General features: G+C 37.5%; 1 protein-coding gene across 1 annotated transcript in view; it reads left to right on the forward strand.

Annotated features, from left to right (window-relative positions):
* The first annotated feature begins 15384 nt into the window (after positions 1 to 15384).
* Positions 15385 to 23625, forward strand: part of ADGB (androglobin) — a 123257-nt gene continuing 115016 nt past the window's right edge. The window contains exon 1 of the mRNA XM_014531369.1: positions 15385 to 15507. Coding sequence (XP_014386855.1) covers positions 15434 to 15507 — 74 coding nt within the window. The 5' untranslated portion in view covers positions 15385 to 15433. The remainder of the gene's footprint in view (positions 15508 to 23625) is intronic.

Consider the following 23625-nt stretch of genomic DNA (forward strand, 5'->3'; position numbering starts at 1 on the left):
AAAGGGAGAATGGACAATGGAACTCTAACAATTGGTATGCTCAGAATATGTTAAACTAAAGTGATTCATAGTTTGAAAATAATAGGGCAGAGACATATTAGGGCAATGCAAACAAACCCCAAAAGGCACAAATATCAAAGTAAATGCAGGGCAAAAAACACCAAGTGTGAAACAGGAGAACATGTTATTACAAGGAAAGGAATCCACGATGAGAATTTAAGTTATAAATGTTGTTACACAAATCATCAATATTCATAAAACAAATTCTAGGAAGTATTAGGAAAAAATATAGTATATGACTCCAGTTGAACTTTTCTCAATCACATACAAAATAAGCTAGATCCTCTGCAAACACACACACACCTTCTTCCCAAAATATATATCTTATTTTTCAATAACCATGAAAAAATCAATCACAAAGGTCACCATGGACTAGCCATAGAGAAACCTCAAATTTTGAAAGAAATTGAATTGACAACATTCATCACAATCCAAAATCAGAAAACAGTAGGAGGCACACAATCAAACCAAGTAAATTAAAACTAACGTGGACATACATCTCAGGCCAAGAGGAAAATTGAACCTGAAGTTATAGAATATTGAAAAATAAATATCACAAAAAACCATATATAGAAACCTCTGAGCTGCCGATAACATCAGAATCAAAAGCTTACCTCTAATTGATTATAATAAGTAAATTCTTCCATGCAAAACACAGTAACATGTTTGATGGGGCATTTAAAAAAAATAATTTCCAATAAGAAGTAAATGCTAATGAAAGGGAAAACACTAAATCCCAAGTTTGAATGTATACCTTTGTATATTAAATCAGCTCATATAGGATTATTTCTGCTCTGACACTTGAACTGCTCATCTCTATGAAAAAGAAAAGAAAGTTTTTTCTGTAATTTGCAGAATTCGGTGTTAAGCTGCAAGTATGACACGGTGGCTTCTTTCTGTTGCTATGGGCAAGTTACTGGAATGACTTCAACAGAATTCTGAACTGAACAGAGATCGCTTCCCACACAGTTATAATTTTACCATGCAGAGGCTAGAAATTCAGAATAAATAATAAGAGGTCATCCAGGCTCACATTTAATCTCTACTGGTAGAGAGATCTTGCTTTATGATGTGAAAGACACTCTGGTAGCTCTGACTTGGATTCCACACAGGTAAATGGGGAGAAAGCCTATAATGAAGGAACAAATATGTTTGCTAAAGTTGTACCCTATGAAAGAAGTAAGCAATCCCCAATAAAAAAGAACATAGAATGGGGACTATAATCTGATTATAAATGTGGCATTATTCGCCATATAGCTAGCATACCATTGAGATAAACATTGAAAAAAATGGTAGACATATGGTTTTCCCCAAAAAAGATTTTTGTGTAATCCATAGCTTTATGTATTGACAAAAGACGTAGTGGATTAAAGATGGCCCCAATTTCTTTGTGACTCTCTCCTTGGAGAACTGGAGTTTATTTTCTCCTCATCCTGTATCTAGTCTGGCCCTATGATTGCATAAGCCCTAGACAGGGGTAGAAGTGACACCATGCCAGTTCTAGGCTTAGTCCTACAAGGTCTGACAGGCAGCATTTGCTTCTTCTTCTGGGACCGCTCACTCCCAAAACTCTGCCTCTCTGAACCTAGCTGCCACCCTGTGAAAAGCCCATGCGACATGTGGGGCCATGCGAGGAGCTGTGGTCAACATGCTCAGCTGAGTCCCAACCTTCTGCCAGCATCAATGGCAGCCATGTGAGTGAGCCATCTGGGATATCTTAGCCAAAGAGAACCACCCACTCACTGTGACCCCAGGTGACATCTTCAGACTAGAACTACCCAGGTGATCCCAATCAACACACAGAACCACGAGGAGTAATAAAAAGATTGTTTTAAGCTGTTGCATTTTGGCTGGTTTGTTATACAGCAATAGATGATCAAAATAATCATCTTTTCTTTTTAATAATAATATTTTTTCTTTGTTGATTAAGGTATTACATATGTGTCCTTATCCCCCCATTCAAAATAATTATCTTGCATAAAGATGTATGTTAACTTGTGTTCAAAGTTAAGCGTTACAGATGGCAGAGTAAATAGAAAATTAGTAAATGTAACCTATATCAACAATTGTGCCTGCAATCTAATGGTCTCCTCAGAACCTCCCCACTAGGCATCCAATTGGGAAGCATCCCTTGTGGATAAAGGGGGACTAACTGTATCATTACTCCCTTGCTTCTATTCCCTTCTCTATTTCTCCTGAAACTTCGTATACATGGAATTACATAGCAAATACTCTTATGCTTTGCTTCACTCATTAAACCTAATGTTTTTATGATTTATCCGTATATTTATCTATACATGGTCAGTTCCTTTTTATTTCTGAATGGTATTATTGAAGTTATATTTTGTTTATTCTCCTGTTGATGGAAATTTAGGTTATTCCCAATTTTTGCTATTATGAATAAGCTACTGTGCACTTCCTTACATGTACATTTATGTGAACATGTGTTTTCATTTCTCTTAGGTAAATGCCTAATTCTGGAATTGCTGGATATTAAGGTAAGTGTGTGATTAGCTTTATAAGAAACTGACAAATAGTTTTGCAGAGTCATTTCCCATCATCAGTGACTTAGAGTTGCAGTTGCTTGGCCTCCTCTCAACATTCAATATTTGTATTGGTTTTTGGTTTTTTTGCTTCAAAATAAACATCTACATAAATTTGAGCCAAAAAAATAACACTGCTCTAGCCAGCTTATTGGAACTGGATGGCTTCACTTGTGTACTTGGTGGTCCCCATTGTCAACTGGGATGACAGGAATGGCTTGGCCTTGAGTGTTTCAAGTCTAGCGAGGAGTCATCCACAGGGCAGCTGGGTTACAAAATCAGCAAGCGAAAGCAAGCTCCAATACACTTTTACTTTCCAACCCTCCTCTGGGTTCATGTTTGCTAATGTCCCAGTAGCCAGAGAAAGTATTTAATGGGTGAAGAAATAGACTCCACCTTTAATGGGAAGAACTGAAAGGTCACTTTGGAACAGAAAATATTTGAGGCCTTTCTGCAATCTACCACAGTCTTCTCTTTAGCCACAAATCATTTTTATTCTCTTCACATGAAAAAATATAATCATTCTCATTTCAGAATTCCCAAGTTTCATTTCACTGATGACATCAGACTCAGAGTTGAGGATATTTATTTAAATCAGATCCAAATGCAGATGAGGTGCCAAGAACTATAGTAATCAAGCTAACATGTGTGTTATTGGATAAAGAGTTAATTATAGAAATTAGACCTTACACAAAAGTGAGACTAGATGGACAGGTTGTGGAAGGATCAGAAAAAGAGTCACCAATGAGTCTACCTATTGTACTGGTGCAGGCAGACAAGTTAGAACTTGCAGGAAATTCTGTGAAACAAGAATATCCAGCCACTGCAGTAGGACCAAGAAGAGGAAGTTCATGGCAAGCTCTATGGGAAGTTGTTGCCTTGGTGTAGTTACCATTTTGGGGATCCACAATCAAGTATCTGATGGTAGAACTGGGACTACTGTTGATCAGCCTAGACAATAGGTTGGACAACTTGGCAAAATAAGATCATACTGTGACCCAATGGACACAGCTGTTTCACTCTAGCACTAAATCTGACACCAACAAGAGTAATGGCCACTGTTTCATTTGTATGCTTTAAATCATACATAAGTACCTCTTTTGGCCAAATCTAAAACAGAAAAGGAAATTCTGGGAAATGTAGTCCTCAAATTGACCAGGTTGGCATAGAATAATCCACTATATTATTTATAGGTTGTTTTTTTTTTAATTTTAGCATTGTAGGAGATCTATATCTACTCATTATATCTCATTGTTTTTTCTCTTTGGGTTTTAATTTACACTACCCTAGTGACTGTGCTTATTGGCTATTTATATACCTTATTTTGTAAATGCCAGAATTTTATGCCAAATTTTGTTTGTTGTCTTTTTATTTTTGAATTTTAAAAATACTTTATATATTTTAAGTACAAATCTTTTGTTGCTTAAATATATTGCAATACATTTATCTCATTGAGGCTTGACTTTTAATTTTTCTTAATAATGACTTTTAAACAGAAGTTTTTAATTTCAATGAAGTTTAGTTATCAAATAATTTTATTATGGTTAGTAATTTCTGTGCTCTAAAATGTTTTTGAATACCTTAAGGTTGCCGAGATATTGTCTGATATTTTCTTTAAGAAACCATTTCGTTTGAATTTTTTGTTTAGATCTACATTCTATTTCGAGTTCATTTTTGTATATGGAATAATGAATGGATCAAGTTACAGTTTTTTCCATCTAGAAATCCAGTTGTTCTGGTACTATATGTTGAAAAACACATATAATCTTTTCTATCCATATTAAATTTAATTGGTACATTTTAAAAAATAAATTTACCACATTTTCTTGTATATGTATCTATTTCTGCCTTTCTATTTTGGTTAATCTATTTTTTCTATTCCATAGCAATGATTATTATGGCTTTATAGTAATTCTTGAAATAAAACAAATCTTCCAAATTTTTTTTTGATTTACAATTTTAAAAGACTATATTGTTCTAGATCATTGGCCTACCTATATAAACATAAATATCAGATTGTCAATTTATAACAAAAAAATAACCTGCTTGAGTTTTCATTGAAAACTTCACTGATTCTATAGAATTCTGGGGAAAAAATTAACATTTTAATAATATTCGGTCTTGTAGTCTACGAATATGATGTATCTCTTCATTTATTGGAGTCTCCTTTAACTTTAGCAATAAAATTTTCACCCTGTATAGCTTTTTTTGTTTTATTACTAAGCAGCTCTTCTTGCTGACATATTTTCAATAGGGCAGCCAGATTATTAGACTAAAATAAGTTAGATAATGTCACTCCTTGTTTCATAGCTAACAAATGGCTTCTTTTTTTTTAATCAGGCATAGTAAACCTAAATAATTTTAATAGCCTAAAAATTCCTACATCATCCTGCCTCATTGCCTACAACAAATTCTTCCCCTTGTTTTCTCTTTATTAACCACACTGACCTCCTTGCTGTTCCTCCAAATACCTCCCTCCTCAGAGATTTTTCATTGTTGTTTCCTTTGCCTGCAACAGTCTACTTCAAATATATGCATGTCTCCTTCCCTCACTAACTTCAGGTCTCTCCTCACATGTCACCATATCATCTCACTAGTGACCGACCACTTGATATGAAATAAACCTGACTCACCACCTCAGTACTCCCAATCCAATTTATCTGTGTGACTTTACATCTTCATTCACCCGGATAGACACCGCAGCTTATGCCTGCTGAACTGGCATCCCATCCAGTTTTCAATTCCTTTTATTCTAAAAATGGTCCCAATTTGAAAAATAAATTATTTATCACCCAACCTTATCCTGATTCATTTTTCTTCATGGCACTTATTAATTATGTGTCATATTGTAGACTTGCACTTTTGTTTTCTAGCTTTTCCAAAGGGACTGTAAATTCCACACAACAGAGTCTATTTTTATTGTTGACTGTTTTATCTTCAACCCTTCAAACATCTCACCTAGCACCTAGTCCTCGGTAAATATTTGCTGTATTAAGTAAATAATTAATAAGTATACTATCCTAGCAGAATGACTTTGGAAACTCACTTTGCCTTTTGAACTTCTGTTTTTTCCTCTCTCTGTAAAATGAACTCATAGATTAAACAAGGCCATTAAGACCTTTCCAGCTCTAAAATATAAGGCTTGCATGTGAAACCTCACTCCTTGCTGATACAAATTTCATTTAAGTCAACAGTTGCTCTGTGCAGAGGGAGAACAGTAGAGCAGTGTTTTTCATAAGCTAGAGTAATCATCTAAAGCAATAAAAGAAATTGTTCTAAAGTGAAATCTCATCTAAGCAGCACAGATTGACTTAAAAATAATAACCAGGGTAACTTTTCTTGCCAGAAGACTCAAGCACAAATTCTTCTTAATTATTTTCTGACCCAATTGAGCTTGTTTCCATACATTCTAGTAATATTAAAAATATTTTATGAGATGGGTAAAGTAATTCAGGGATTTTGTCTTTTGAAGATGACTCCCAAATTTCTATCTCTAGTTCAGACCAGTCCCCTGAAGTCCAGATTCGCACATCTAACTGCCTCTCTGCTTGTGTTTCTAATAGGCAATTCAAATTAAGCGTGTTAAAAGCTGAACTCCTAATTTTTCTCCAAAAATCTACTGCTCCAGTTTTTCTCATTTCAGTGGACGACAGTTCCTTTTTTTTTTTTTTTTTTTTAGTTGCTCAGGTCAAAACCTTACTATCATCCTTTATCCCCTTTATCTCATAGCCCACATCATTCTATCAGCGTATCTTTCTATCTATACCTTCATATTTGCTGAGGTCAGCCCATTCTCACCCTTCCACACTTCTGCAGTGTAGACAGTTGCATTTCTCCGAATTACCACAATAACATTTTAATTTTTCCTAGCTTTCTCTCTCTTCACTTCTCAATACCTACCCTTGCCTATTATCAACAAAGCATCCATAAAGATTGCTTTAAAGCCTAAATCAGATCATGTCACTTCCCTGTCCCAAATCTAATTGCTTCCATCCAACTCTGAACAAATGCAATGTTTCTCTTAGGGGCCCATAGGATCTGGCATCCCACTGCTTCTCTTACTTTATGTTTCATGACTTTTCTCCTTGCTTTTCTGCTCTGCTCGTGGTGGCATAGAGCACACCACATACCCTCTTAACTCAAAGAAGTTCTTGCTATTGACCTTGACTAAAATACTCTTTGCCTCAGAGATCTGCATGGCTTGATCTTACACACCAGGTCTCTCTTCAAACATCACATTACCAGAGGAGCCATTCCTGTGCTCTCCATGTAAAACATCAACTTCCTCCATAGTTCCTGTATTTCCTATTTTACCCTCATTCCTCTCCCTTGCTTAGTGATTAGACCCATCTGACATACTGTAACAACACAATATATTTTGTGTATATTTACTGTCTGGCTCCCTCACCTAGAATGTAAGTTCATGAGGTCTAGGGCTTTGTCTGTTTTATATCTCTCCATCCCCTAAAACTGGGACTGGAACATAGTATATGTTCAATAAATATTTCTTGAATGAAAGAATGAGTGAATCTATTTATTAAGCAGAATATTTATATTCTCTAATGCTCTTCTTCCTCTTCTAATTTTTAACTTTAGCTCCATTAAAAAAGACTCAATGAAACAAATTTATTTTAAATGTCATCTTTACATTAATGTTCATTTTATAAAGCTGAAAATATGCACAAATACAAACAATGTAAAGTGCCCAATCACACTTGTAAATATCATCCTCCAATTGCAAACATATGCTTGAAATCTAGAGGTTGGATGACAGGGTAGGATGTCAATCCTTCTCCAGCGGTTCTCAACCTGTGGGTCGCGACCCCTTTGGCGGTCGAACGACACTTTCACAGGGGTCGCCTAAGACCATCCTGCATATCAGATATTTACATTACGATTCATAACAGTAGCAACATTACAGTTATGAAGTAGCAACGAAAATAATTCTATGGTTGGGTCACAACATGAGGAACTGTATTTAAAGGGCCAGAAGGTTGAGAACCACTGTAAGCTCTCAGAGGAGAGGAAAGGGCTGGTGGAGTCAGAGATAGTTCGATGCTTTCCCACTTTTCCCAGTGAAAATGCTCACTTCTTGCTGTTTTACTTCTTTGAACAACCCACAAAGTGTAGGTCCTTATGCTGTCTTCAAGATCTACTAAGTTCAGAGTTCTACTAAGACCTTCCCCACCGAAGTGATTTTAATCCTGGGAGTGTGGTTGGTTGACTGTCTGTGTTAGCACTAAATAGGATGTGAAACTCGTCTAGTTCAGCCTGACAATTTTCTAAGTGAGGAAACTGGAACTCAGAGAGGGGAAATGACTTATCCCAAACCTCTCAGAGCTGGCGCTGGGGTCCAGGCCTCCAGTTCCCCATTCCTGTTAATCTCTACTGCACTGTATTTCATTACCCTATTTTCATATTAATGTAATATAAGAAATAAGCTACATGTCCAATAACAAGACATTGGTTAAATATGTTCAAATGATGACCTACTACGCAGCTATTAAAAATCACTGAATTACATGGGTAAATATTGGCAGTATAGCTAACTAAAAAAATCAAGTAGTATAACTTCAATTTTATAAAATAGTTGTGTATATGATGAAAAGACTCAATACGTCAAAATGCTATTGGATGCTATTTCTGGAAGATGGGAGTAGAGATGTGTTTTTTTAAACTTGTATTTATACTTTTATAATTCCAAAATTAATCATTTTATAATAAAATAATATTTTAAAGGAATATTTTAAACTTTCCCCCTGCACCATAGAGATAAAGATAGAAACATCAGTGAGAGAGAAATATCGATCAACTGCCTCCTACACACCCCTATTAGGGATTGAGCCTAAAACCGGAACATGTGCCCTGATTGAAATCAAAATGTGACCTCCTGGTTCATGGGCCAATGCCTAATCATAACCCTGGCACCATACTGGCTGGGCTCATTGCATTGTTTTGTATCGGTTCTAGTTTCTGTTTTCTCCACAAGATTATGAGTTCTTCAGGGGCATGAACCAACTCTTATTAATCCTTTTAGTAATACCCAATGCATAAAATTAAATCTCCGGATAAATTAAACCTCCATATAAATACAATTAAATTAAAATTGTAAAAGAAACAAATATTATTATTCATAGATATTATGCTAGCATCATACAAGGTAAAATTCACAATACCTTGCAGCTAATAAAAAATGTATCAAATAAACAGGAAAATACTTTCCATTAGGAGGGGGAAATTTAAATAAACTGAACTGACCCAGAAATGGTATAAATGATAAATTTAATAGGTCATTAAAAGTTATAACTATAGTTCATATTTTTAAGATGGCAACAGACCTCCAGTTTCTTTATAATTACTGTTTCCCGCAAACTGTCAGGCCTGACATGCATCTGTCAGTACATCCTCTTCCACTAATACTGGGTCCTAGTTTATCACAGGTCAAAGTTGAACAATAGCACTGCAATTTCATGTCAAGGCTGTCAGAGCTCCATCTATCACCAGTGACGACTCGTCACCTATAGGTTAGCCCTTTAATTCTATTTTGAGATTTTTCCTTTTACAGTGATATTAATCAATTTGATTATGAATGTCCTTGCCTGTAGGGTTGTTGTTGTTGTTGTTTTCATGTTTATTGGGCTCAGGGTTTATTGAGTTTCAGGGATTTATAGCTTATACAAAATTTGAAAAAATTTCAATCATTATTTTTCAGTGTCTTCTATCCACCCACCTTCCCTGCCTGTGCAGGGACTCCAACTGTATATATATTAGTCCATTTGAAGTTGTTTCATAGCTGCCTGATGCTCTATTCTTCTTTTCTAAGTCTTTTTTTCTCTGTTTCATTTTAAATAGTTTTTATTGCTGTCTTCAAATTTTCTAATCTGTTCTTCTGCAATGTCTAATTTGCCATTATTGCCATCCAATCTATTTTTTCAACATCAACACTATATTCACAGTTCTTAAGATGAACCTAACCATTCAATCTTTCTCCTAGCTTCTTAAACATATGGCATACAGTTGTAAGTATGTTAATGTCTATGTTTTTTCTGAGTCATTTTCAATTGGTTGATTTTTTTCCCTTTTAATGGGATATATTTTTCTACTTCTTTTAATCCCTAATAATTTGTATTGAACACCATTTATTTTGAGTTTTACCTGTTGGGTGCTGGTTATTGTGGTATGCCTATAAATATTCTTAAGGTTTGTTCAGGGAAGCTATTGACTTACTTGGAAATAGTTTGGTCAGTTCAATCCTGTTTTTAAGGTTTGTTAGATGGGACCAGTGGAGCATTTAGTCTAGGATGAGATTTTCACCACTACCCAGGGGGCAAAGCTCCGTACCCCATTTCCTGTCAACTATGAGGTTTTTCTCATCATGCTGGTGAGAACAGGCCCATGAGAGCTCAGAGAAGTTATTCCTTTCAATCCTTTCATGTGGTTCTTTCTGTGGCCTCAGAGCATTTCCTCAGGCGCATGTGCAGATCAGTACTCAGGTGACACTGAGGGCCTATCCTCCGAGGGTGTGCTCCCTGCTACTCTCCCCTCCACATCCTCTGCTCTTTAGCTGCCTACTCTCACTGAACTCCAGCTCCATCTCCCCAAATCAGGTCCACCATCAGGCATTCCTGAGTTCCCAGGCCCTATGCCAGAGCCTCACAGTAAGCTGGGACAATGATAAAGCCCACCTTTTTTGTTTTCCACCTATCTGGGATCACTGCCTTTTATTGCCTGTTCACCAATGTCTTCCTATATTTCATTTTATTTATTGGTTATTGTATGTGAGAGGCTAAATTCACTCCCTGTTACCTCATCTTGTTTGGAAGCAAAAGTCTTCCCAAATCTCATTTTACAGTCGGCTTCCCAGATATCAACTGGTCAAGGCCAGATCCCAGCAAACAGATCCTAATGCTGAGATTTGCATGGACAGTGTTCTCTGTAACATCTCTAAAGATGGAAGGCAAGCATGTTTGGATAGAACAAGAAGTTAAACCACAAAGGTGCTGTAACTAATAATAAGGGAGCTCTGGAGAGAAAATGCGGAGCTGTCCCAGTCCCAGTTATATCCCTAGTGAGATGCAGGAAGCCATCAGGGAGAAGGCATAACCTTAGGTTGAGTGAAGCGGCTTCCTCTGGTGGGGGAGTGCCTTTGTCTGGAAGGGGATCTGGATTAGTACCATTGGATCTGCTACATGGCTGATTTCAACATTATACAAATGTGGGTAGTTTGCACCCTGGTGAAGTGTTTTATTACAGTCAGGAAAACTATGGCTTCTTATTTAAATAGCTTATGAAAGTAGAAATTATTTTTTGCTAATAATTATTTACTTATCCCATTTGTAAAACTCTCTCTTCAGAATTTCCTTTAAAAGATAACTAAACTGTAAGTTAGGGTTTGCGTAGAATAATGAGGCGTTCTCTGGTAGGGACAATTGATTTCATATCTGCAGGATCCATGTCCTCCCTAACTAGCGGGCTCTGAGGAGACTGAACATTAGGAGACAGAACTAAATGGCAATTTATAATATTTTCAGTGACAGTAAACATTTTTCTGTACTCCCACTGTTGGAAGGAGGCAGTGTAGCAGAGGGCTTAAGACTGTTCACAGCTATAAAATTTTAGTTATGCAAGGTGAATATGTTCTAGAGATCTGTTGCATAACATCATACCTATAATTAACAATATTATATTGTACACTCAAAAGTGTGTTAAGTGTTCTTACCATAATGGAAAACATAATGCACTACAATACAATGCAATACTTGTGCACTCTGAGACTGCTGGCTTCTACATCCTGGCTCCACTCCCTCCGTGCTTTGGACTTTGGACAAGTTGTTATGCTTTTCTAAAGCTCACTTTCCTTCTCTATAGAATAGGCTGATTGTAACACCTCATAGGATTGTGATCATTGAGGGAGTCGGAGGCAGAATAACATGGTTATAGAGAGGACTGGTCTGGGCTGACTTCGTAGGCTTGAATCCTCACCAATTTAACTTAACCTCTCTGCCTGTATTCTTATTTACAAAAGAGAGATTGTTATAAAAACAAATTCCTAGGGTGTTTGTAAGGATTGAGTTAACACAGAAAAAGAGCTTAGTAGAGTACCAAGCATATAGCAAGTGCTCAATAAATGTGAGCTCTGACTATTAGATGTGAAGGAGGCTTGCAAAGTTTGAATTGAATTTGCTGAAAAGTAAAACCAGGTTCTGCTCTAAGGGCCCTTATAGCTTAATAAATGAGAAGGGGCCAGGGAAAAAGGAATGATACATGTCGATTTTATGTTTGCTCATTTGGTTGGTTAAGTTCTAGGCAATTTTATAATTGACCTAATTGCAAAGAGGTGGCTGAGCAGCACTACCAATAAAATGTCCTGTGACTGTGGTTCCAAGTGTTTGAGGTGACTTAGAACTATGACTTTAAGAAACAGAAATGCTTCCCCTCTCCCTGCCCTAACCCTACCCTTATCCCTGTTTGGTTTCAGTCATCTGGGACTCCCAAGGAAGGGTGGAGAAGTGGTTACTGAAGCTCACTTCCCCATGTCAGCAATCCCTGAGCAGTCCAAAGACGGATCCCCTGCCTGTTCTGTTTCTGCTGGCATGGGGAAGTGAGCATTTCTAACCACTTCTCTACAGAGCAGGAGTTATTGAAGCCAAAGAATTCTTCCTCAAAAATTAAGTATAGATTGGAGAGAGGCTCCACTCTAAGTAGCTGTGATAAAGTATAAGTCTTGTTTCTCGGCCTTTGAAAGTTATTTAGCAGCAGAGAGCTTGAGTTGCAGGGCAGTCACCTGCATTTGCTATGCTCAGGAGTGACTCTGAAGGTCACAGCAAGGACCATCAGCCTGCAGAATTGCAGAAAGCAAAGGGTGTACAGTCAGGTTGATCTTGCTCTACCACCTGCCCCATACCAGGCAAGTCCTTACCTGTCTGCACTTCAGGCTTTTTACCTGTGAAATAGTAATAATATTGGCTATCGCTATTTGAGTGCTTATGATGCTCCAAGCACAATTTGAGGTAAGTACTATTCTTCCCTTTGCACAAATGAAGAAAATGGAACTCAGAGAGTTTAAATGACTTACTCAGGGTAAGAATCAGTATTTATATTCAGGTCTGTCTCTAAAACCTATGCTAAGGAGCTAGAACCACTCCCTAAGCCTGGAATGTAGCAGGAATGCAATAAATCACAACTATTATTAACATTTAAAAATAACATTGACCATGATTATCATCTGCACTTAAGAATATGGGATAAAAGGAAAAAAAGATCAATGTAGGACTAATTGTCTTTTTCACACTGACACATACAAACACCATCTTAAGGTTTGTTGAGGAAAATATTTGCCTCTTAGTATAATGGCTTGACCAGAGTTTAACTCCATAAAGAAAAGAAATGCCATATATGCATGCTGCATATATAATATAATAAAGGTGAAGGATGATGGCACTAGAAACTAATAAGAGAAAAAGGAACCCTTGTACACTGTTGGTGGGACTGTAAATTGGTATAGCCAGAATAGAAGACAGTATGGAGGTTCCTCAAAAAATTAAAAATAGAGCTGCCATATGTCTCAGCAATTCTACTTCTGGGAGTTTATTTGAAGAAACAAAAACACAAATTCAAAAACATATATGCACCTCTATGTTCATTGCAGCATTATTTACAGTTGTGAGGATATGGAAGCAGCCTAGGTGTCCATTGATGGGTGAATGGATAAAGAAGATGCAGTATATATACAATGGAATATTATTCAGCCACAAAAAATAACAAAATAAAATATAAGCAGACCCATAGATATAGAGAACAAGCTGGTAGTTGCTAAAGGGAGTGGGGAGTGGGAAGATGGGGGAAAAAAGAAACTAGAAAAAAAAGAAATTAATAAGCATTTTATAACTTTTCAAAAATATTTTATAATTTTATTTCATATTATGTGAAGTCCCTTATTTTTTATCCAAATTTAACATGAAAAAGCAGTCTCTGAGTATAATAATGCTATGTTGGGCTTGCACTGGTGTTTCTCCCTTTCATGCTCTATTCCAAACGCTACCACTAAGTAGCTATACAACCTTTGGCAAGACACCTCTCTTCTCTTGGTCTGGGTCACCTATAACCTATAAAATATGGGCAGGCTGTTGATCATTTCTAAGATTTTCTTCTCTAATATCTTGGCATCTTACAACCCTTAACCATGGATGGCTTCAGGGATGGTCTGTTTCAAGATGAAACTCATCTGTCCATGGGTTGGTTGCTTAAATTTTGCTATTTTTTTTACCCAATAGTCTTTATCTATGATTATGGCTATGCATTCGACTACTCTGATGAGATTTTTCTATTAAATAATATTTTCTCAAGTTTTGATCCTCTACTCTCATCCAGGAGGGTTCTCTGGAAATTTCACTCATGGGATAAATGAAGGAGCGCCCTCAAGATATCTCCATTGTCTTCACATAGTTGTTTTGTAGGGCCCTTCTTCCACCATAACATTAACACTACTAACTTTGAAATTATTTATTTTGCTTATAGAAATACAACAAAGTTGAAAAGAAAGAGAGAAGTACAACAAAGTTGCTGTTTGACTGTTATCTGTATAACCTCCAATAACAATCAGATTGGGATAGTCTAACCAAGCAGAGGCTATGCTGAGTGGAGAGGGCTGGACATACATTTGTCAGAGCAGCTGAAATATTTGCTTTTTAGGAAGCTGTTTCTCCCCTGTAGTTGGGCCTCTGAGCATTGCCCAGTCCCAAGAGCAGAGTGTTTCTTTTTTTAAAGATGTTTATGTCTAGGCTCATGGGAGGGTCTAACTAGTGACCGGAGTTCTAAACCTCAGTCAAATCTCTCTGAAGTGAGACTGAATTGGGCCAGCACAATGTTTTCTTTGGCTTTAATGAATTTAAAAAATTTCCCAGTCTAAGCATTTCTCGGCTTCATTCTTTTCTTTCTTTCTTTCTTTCTTTCTTTCTTTCTTTCTTTCTTTCTTTCCTTAGACAATGGATGGTAACCCACATCTCTGAAACAGGGGCCCCCATTTGCGGGGCTTTCATTGTGTGCTAAACAGTTTACATACATTTCATTTATCCTCAAAATAGAATGGTGAGTTAGGGATAGTATCTCCTGTTTATAAATGAGTAAACTGAGATTCAAAGGAAGAACTTGCCCATGGCAAGATACTAATAAGTGTGCCTCGGTTGGCTGAGCATTAAACTGGAGCCTAATAGGTCTTGGTTTGCTTGGATCATGTCATTTGGCTCTGTGTCTTTTCAAGTGAGTGTTTCAAGAGCTACTGGATTCCATGATTTGGACTTATTCTTTCAGATGAATGAACAAGACACTGGACTTTATTTGATCATAAACATCAAACCTTAAGCAACCAAGGGTGTCTTTATATTGCCTTCTCTGCAGGGATTCCCTTGCATTGACTATATTTAAACCATAGACAAATTCAGTGGTCTCATAATTTTTCTTTAGTTATTCTGGAAGGAACTTGTTCAGAGAAGACCTGGGAGAGGGAGCCTCATAGTATCCGTCTTCAAATAGCAGAAAATCCAAGAGAGAGTATATACTAATATATATGTGTATATATATATATAGATATATATGATCTATGGTTCCGAAAATAGGGCCTGGTAGAGCTCCAATTGATCAGAGCTGCTCATTAATCCTACTGTCAAGCCCAGATTCCTCCTCCACAGACACCCAACCCCTGAGATAGCACCTGGATACAGAGATCTGGGCCTCTGCGTTTGCGTAGCACTCAGTAGCACCCTGGCAACGGCAGACACGGAGTCCAGGGTCGCAGAGCCTGCTCCCAGTCCCAGCGGAGCCCAGCCTTTGCCATGACCACCAAACAAGCCAAGAAGAAAGAGGTGCATGGTATCACTTCGGTGCATAGCTCGGATAAATCTAAAGAGTAAGGGACCTCTCCCGGCCCACCCACCCCTAGCCTAACCCTAGTCCACGGGCTGCTTTCCTTAACAAACTGCCAGAGCTGGATTTTAGCGGGCGTCCTCCCAGCTTCTTTATCTTCTGTGGGAACTCAGATCGGGAGATGGAGATTCTTGCTCCTATTCCTCCCCCATGCCAGCTTCTACCCACCTCCTCCCCCAAGACCCTAGTTTCTCTGCTTCCGCTGCTGGTGTGTCTGTGTGTGTGTGTGTGTGTGTGTGTGTGTGTGAGAGAGAGAGAGAGGAGAGAGAGAAGAGGAGGAGGAATCCTTAACTTTAAATGATAATTCCCTAGTTTAGGTCTGCCCCCGTCTGTAGTTACTAATGTTTACTCCAAGAAATTATACAGAGCCTAGCTTATGGAATCTATATGTCTCTCTATCTGAGGTGTCTGCGTATGTACCTCCTTATTATTTTTTTCCCTTTGGTCTTATTTTTTTCTCTAGAAATACCCAGTCACTAATGGCACAGACTTTGGGCTTTCATTTGAAGTTACAAAATTACTAACTTATATTCCAGTTATGAGAGAGTGCCAGCTGCCAAATGTCCCTCAGTGGGATCCCTCATGTTCTTCTGGCTATGCCTGTGGGGGTGGGGGAGGCATTCTTTTTAACTGGATTCTCACATTTAGATGCCTATTTCTTCGCCTCCTTCCTTGCCTAAAAATTCTTACATTGGACTTTTGTTCTGGTCCCTAGTATTTTTCCTCCCTAATCTCCTCTCTCATCCTCATTTCCATATTTGTGATTCTGGATTCTCTAGTTCCTAGTTCTGTCATAAGCAGGCCTCCTGCTACCTGGCAGATAATACATTCATTTTTAACTTAATTTTTAGATAATGTATTACATACATAAGTACAATTTTAACAAGATCGCTCCCCTGCTAACGGCTTCCATTCGTATAGGTCCAAGACCTACAAGTCCCTATAAGATTAAGCCCCTATTACTTTTCTGGCTTTACCTTCCCTTGTTCACATACTAGCTTCCTCTGCCCTAGAACATCCGGGGCTTGTGCCTACCCCAGGGCCTTTGCACTGGCTGTTTCCTCTGCTGGGAAGTTCTTCCTCCCAGATTTCTATGCTCTCCTCCCTCACTTCCATTAGGTGTTTACCTAAATGCTATTTCCTCATGCCAGCATCTTCAGCCAATTGGTTTAAAATTACAACCTCCACTTTTCTGCCCAAACCGAAAAACTCCCTGTTTCCCTTCTTTTGCTTTTTTCTTCATTAATTTTTTGCTCATTTAACATGCTATATATTTCACTTTTTAAAAATTTTGATTTATGTGTCTTCATAATAGAATGTAAGTTTCATAAAGGCAGGGCATTTTCCATTTCTATTTTATAAACCATTGAATCCTTAGTACCTCCACTGATTCCTGGGTCATACCTAGTAGATACTAAGAAATATTTATTTAATGAATGAATGACAGTGATTAAATAAGAAGTTATAAAATTATTGCAAAATAATTTTAATAGACTAAAAAATAACTAAGTCAATGATGGTTAGCATTAATGCACATTGAAGGCTCATAACTCTTAAAGAACTTGGGAAAAAATGTTTGACTTTAAAGAGTTTATATCCTGGAAGACATGAGATTCCTAATTTCTATAAGAAACTGATCAAACCAGATACCATAAACACAGTAGTGGCTTGGTCCTGTGATGGTTGATAATGCCCCTATGGTAAGATGCTAACTCTTTCCTTGCCTGTACTTCTTATATCTTTTTGAGATGATAATGTTATTTCTAAAAATGTTTTCTTTTCCAGAAAATATCTGAGTTGAATTATGTCAATAAAAACGTATGTGTATATTTATGGAAATGGAAGAGTAAAGGCTAATAGTTATACAAAATCTACGCTTTGCTAGAAACTATCTACTGAGCATTAAACATCAAATCATTAGGTTTTGTTGTAGCATTATATGATAGATTGTCAAGTTCATGATAAATCAAGTTTTTCCTCTAAGTTCCACTGGAGGACTAATCATAGATACCAGGCTAAGTCATCAATAAAGATAAAGTGTTACACAGCATGGGGCCCAGAGAGCAAAGTCCAGCAAGGCTCTGCTGTCATTGTCATTTGAATATACTGGGGACATGTAGAGTGGGTTTTTATATGCCATTTTACAACACCTTGTGGTTATACATCCAATAAATGCAACTAACTCTACCTAACTGGATACAGAGAAAAAAGAAAAAGTCTTCAGAGTTTGAAAATGGCCATCCCATGGAGTCTCGTTCTCCTAGAGCTGCTATCTATAGCATATATCTTTCTTCCCTAATATTATGTGTCTGATTGGGAACAAGGACCATGTCTGGCTTTTGCCTAGCATGTGGCTAGCACATAATAAGCAGTTACCATTTGCTTGTTAAATGAGTTCACAGTTTAGTTATACCCAGCTTGGTTTTCATTCTTTCCTATTTTGATTGAGGCCCAGTTCTCCCTTTCTGTCAGATTCACTGTTGGCAGAGTAAAAAAAGAAAAGAAAAAAAGATGTTACAACTGCGAAAGCTGAATCATCTATGTCCAGTTGTGACCAAATTTGTAAATAATTATGACTTTAAATCCCCAAGAAAAATTATGCCAGGTAACTGAGCTGTCAGTTTTACACCAAATTGTCATATTTCTGCTTTAGTTATTCTTTATTTCTCTGTATTTGGGAAGAATAAAATCTATATTATAGGGTTTGTTTTGACACCAATTTTGTGATATTGGACATGTCATTTTTCTATTTCAACATTTAATTTTCTATTCTTTAAACGAAGAGCTACCTAATTAAAATCACTACCAATCCAACATATTCTGTCCTCTCTTCTCTGATTTATTTTTTCCCTCTAAACTTTCATGACTTTCATTATATATATATTTTTACCACCACTGTGTCCATGATAAGTGAGGAAATTTTGCTATAGTTAAATATTTAAAACATTGAACTATATGTCATGGACAAGCACAGATGGTTTTAAATATCAAAATGATGAATTATGAGCTATAATTTGAAAACTGCATGGAATTCATACTGGATAAGAATCAGGGTAGCAAGAAATTGGTGGTGGTCTGAGAGCAGGGATGGCTGATTCTGGGAACTTTCAATGATAGGAATATTTTTAAATGGGGGGAGGTGAATGGGTTGCAGAGCAGACGTGTAAGGTGATTGTGGTCAAAGCCTACAGGAGCCAAATTTCTGATCTTCAATTGAAGTGGCAAAATGTGCTCTAATGTCCAGGTGATGGTGCCACCACATCTGAAAAGACAAAAAATTGAATAGTGTAGATAAAATTTAATTACAATTTTCTAAATGCCTCACCTTATTTATTTTTGCATTCTCTCCAGGGTCCGGCACAATGTGAGTTTAATAATGGTGTGTAATTTAATTGAGCTGAACTGGAAACCTGGTATGGCAGCTCGGCCATAAAACCCTCTGACTCAGAACCAGACAGGGACTGGAAGCCAGAGGGAAGTGGCTGTCAGTCACTTCAGGGATGCAGGGCAGCACTTGGCATGGATGAGGGCACTGTAGAAATGTCACAATATTTAAATGTAAAAACTGAGCCCCACAGCCCTGTTTAATAAGGTTAGACGTAGCCCCTTGGTTTTAGTGGGGTCTGCCTTCAGGTCTTCCTTTGGAATAGTCTTCATCTGAACATTTATTCAACAATTTATTAAAATTTGACGCAGTTTAAGAATCGTCTCTGGCAATAAAATACATTTTTTTTAATCACCCAGTTTTTAGTCTGTTTAGTTAAAATGGTTCCAAATTTACTCTGTAGCATTTTTAGTGTAGTAGACATTAGATTAAAAAGACTTAAATTTATAAACTCATGGAATTTGTACTTTATTATTACCTAAAAATATAATCAAACTCATACTTTGAAGCAACATTGTTGTTAATGTTTCTAGATTTAGCAAATTAATATTGCCTCAATCAGAAACGACTATTTAAAAATATTTTGACTGACTTTAACATTTCCAGGTCACAGATTATTTAAATCAAAGGATTAAATAATCTGTAAACTGGTCATGCCACTTAATGTGAGATGAAATTATTAAAAACTGTATCCAAGATAGATTAAAAATATACCTCTGATATGACTTGTGTGCTTTGTATAATAGGAAAGATTTCTCTCTCACTTTCACCCTTGACAAAGAAGGTACACATATGTTGTAAAAAAGTAGCCAATCAGGTGCATTAAAATTTTATTAACATTCCTTCCCAAGGTCAGTCCAGGCTAATTAATTCCAGGTTCTGGGGCTATAACTGTGTTAATTTTGTATGGCTGAATTAACATATGGTACATTTTTAAAGTGAACAAATATTTCTATTTTGTATGTTCTTTTTTGCTGGTGTCAAAACGAATGCAATAGTCTGAATATTTTGTAATTATTCTTAGTCCATCCTTCTGACCTGATGACTACCAAAAGTTCATATATTCCCTCAGTTAAAGTTCACAGGAGATCAATGTGCCCTTCTGCCCCCATTCCCTCACTCTAATCTTCAGTCCAGGGTTGGGACTTCCACCCACCCTTCCACACTCTCAGAGGTCAGGGTAAACTCGGGGCTGCTTCTCCTCATCTTCGCTTTCCGCAGCACTTGTGTCTGAGAAACACCGCTTAGGAGGGTGTTCAGAGGAAACATATGGAAGCTGAGAGGAGGACATGTATCTGGGTTAGTTACCAATTAATGAAAACAAACACAGGTCACCAAACCTTGTGGATACACTGGCAAAGGGAGAGAGAGCAGGGAGAACTGGGAATGTTCTGCTGGCTTTTGCCCCAGATCTGAGTCACAAACACAATGAGACTTTAACCAGGTCAGGCCAAGGTCAAAAGTGAAGGTTGGACTGATCACACTGCCAACAGAGCCCTTTCCGCATACCATTATACCGAACTGGAAACTAGAGGCACAACATTCAAGGAGGACAAACAAGCTGGAGCTAGGGGGGATTTAGGACTGGTTTCTCCCTAGACAAAGAATGAGTTTACGAGGAAAATAATTTGGAGTTGTGTAAAAAAAAAAAAGTCCTTGGAACCTGTGCATGTACTAGCCTCTGGATTTTGGGTAAAGTCATCATGGATACTCATGCTCTTGCATGCCATGTGCTGTGCTTGCTCTTTATAAACATCAGCTTTGCCGCTGGGAGGTGTCACACCCTGGGAAATGGCAGAAGCTTAATTTACGATCCCAGCAGCCTTCCTGCACTGGGACCAGAGCAGCAGGAGCAGCTCCAGCTTGTTTGTCCCTTCCTGGCTCTCAAGAGGGTTCAGCTGCCTGCAGGGGAACATGTGTCACTCCAGCTACACCCCGTCTTGTCCTTGCTTGGAGTTCTCCGTTCTGTCTTTCTGCCCCTGTTTTGTTTCCTTCTTCTATTCCCCAGAATTAAGTCATTCTCCAGTGGTCTTACTTCACTCTCTTTTCCTCTCTCATCTGGTCATCTAAACAAGCATTCCTGATTAAGATGACTAAGTGAGCATCCGTAGTCCTTGTCATGTGATTGAGCTCAAGTCACTTGGATGTGCTCATCTACTCCAAGCTAAATATGTCCAAAGTGGAGGTCATCATTTTCCCTCCCAAATGCATATACTGGGATGGGCAAAAGTAGGTCTAAAGTTGTGAGTATCCAAAATACAGAGCTTATTCTTGTATTGCTCTTTGTTAATTATTGTATTAGAACTGTGAACCTACTTTTGCCCACCTCTGTATTTTCCGTGTTCATGTTAGAGAATCTTATCAGGACTTCCCTGACACCTCAAGTCTAAAGAGCAGTCATCTTTGACCTTCCCCTCTCATCCTATCCAGTCAGTTTCCCTTTGAATTTCCCCTCCGAATTGCTTCTCTTCCCTAGCTCAGCATTCATTGTTTTCCTTGACATCCTCTAGTTTGGGCCTTTATTAATTCCAGGTAGAACCATTGAGAAAACATTCTAGTCCCCTTGTCTTCAGTCAAGGGTTTTTCTTACCCAGTGTACTATATATGTAACTAGAGGCCGGATGCATGAAATTCGTGCTAGAGCCTTGGCCCCGGCCCCCACACACGCTGCCGTGATGGGGAGGGGGGGAAAACAGGGGAGAAGCTCTGCTCTGGGCTGGCTTCCCTCCGACCCTGGCTTCGTCCAGAGGACATATGGAAGGACAGCCGGTCTAATTAGCATATTACCATTTTATTATTATAAATCCTGTAAGTAATCTTCTTAACACAATTCCAATGATAGGATGTTCCTGCTTTGAAGAATAACAGAAAGAAAAGAGAGTGAGTGAGCTAAGTGTCAGGGCCCCACCCAGCTTCAACTCCCTCCTGTTCTCTGTATCAACCAAATACTAACATACCATTTACAGTCTCCACTTTCTCCCTTAATGCCTCTTCCTATCCTCCTTTTAGTTGCTCTCCCTCAACCTCCAATCGCAGCTTTGTTTCAGAGCCACTTGTCCATGAAGCCATCATTTGATTTTGAACTTGAAAGCAATTTTTCCACCTCTTTTGTGTTGACAAAGCACTTTGTTTTTAAGTTCATTTAAACCCTTCATGTTGCCTTTGCATTTTTTTTATTGTGTGCACTTATTCCCATTAATTTTGTTATTTGAGACTAGGAACTGAGTCTTATTGATCTTTGTATTCACATAAGCACAATGTATTTAAAAAAAACATGTTGAACTTTTATTTTTTTATTCTATTTTTTAAATTTTACTTTATTTTATTTTTTCATCACCATTTATCCCCTCTATGCTCTCTTCTACCTCCACCCACTCCCCTCCATCCCCCATCACCACACTTCTAAAATTAAACGTGCAATTAAATACTTCTACTAAAACCAAGAGAATAAAAGGTCGACATTGTAATCTGGCTTTAACAATTTTAAATTTTTCTAAGATTGCAATTTATTTCCTTACATATTTAATATTTCTGAAGAGTGTGGCTCAGAATGCCCTTAACCCAAATTAAGTCAATTGTGTAATTCTATTCATATTTTCACTACTTCAGGATATTAGCTGACACTACTTATGATGGCATGCTGATTGCACATTGCAGAAATAAACTGCCTCCCACTATGAATAAAATTATGTCCTTACCCTGAACAGCATGCTTGAGGAAAACAATGGCAAAATTTCAGAACCTCATTCTATTGAAATTTTAATATCCTTACAGTGAAATGATCTAAGAATATATAGGAGTTTGTGTGTGTGCATAAGATTCTGATGCTTTCCTGCCCCTCCCCACCCCCCCTCCCCCTTAGAAGTCTCTGTGAAGGTCTCTCCTCTAGTGCTCTGTCCTGCAAACTCTACCTGCCTTGGTCTCCCCAGACTCTCATCTCCTTCTCCTCTACTCAGGGAGTCGGCTGGGATATGCCTGGGCTAACTCTCCTGCACTGGCCTACTTCTGGTGACCTGACAGTTACTGGTTAAATTCAGCTTCTTTTCCAAAATACACTTACAGACTTCTAAGCTTGGACTGCCTCTGCTCAAATCCAATTCCTCGTACCTACTTGTGGATTTCATGCACTATTTCAGCCCCCAATCCACAACTTACAGGTTCTTTCTGTCATTAGCCCATTGACTTTTTAAATTGAGATATAATTGACATATTACATTATATTAGTTTCAGGTGTACAACATAATAATTTGATATTTGTATATATGGTTAAATGATCACTATCATAATTAGTTAATATATGTCACCATATATAGTTTGCATATTCATTTTCTCATGCAAATTAAGACTTTTTTCTTGTGATGAGAACTTTTAAGATCTAATCTCTTAGCAACTTTCAAATATACAATATGGTATTATTAAATATAGTCAACTTGCTATATATTATATCCTCATGACTTATGTATTTTATAATTGGAAGTCTGTACCTTTTGACCACCTTCACCCATTTTCCCACCTCTCACCCTCTGCCTCTAGCAACCAGCCATTCACATTTTTCAATGGCTTTCAATCATAATCAAATAATTTCAATTATAAATCATATATACATATGAAATCATCTTTATATTTGCTGCTTATGTCATATTCATTTTTATGCCAGACTATTCTGTCCAACTTAGCCTGCTGTTATAAATGTACTTTTTTTGTGTTTCTTTCTCC

Source organism: Myotis brandtii, unplaced genomic scaffold (assembly GCF_000412655.1).
Source record: "Myotis brandtii unplaced genomic scaffold, ASM41265v1 scaffold8, whole genome shotgun sequence".
Taxonomy (NCBI): domain Eukaryota; kingdom Metazoa; phylum Chordata; class Mammalia; order Chiroptera; family Vespertilionidae; genus Myotis; species Myotis brandtii.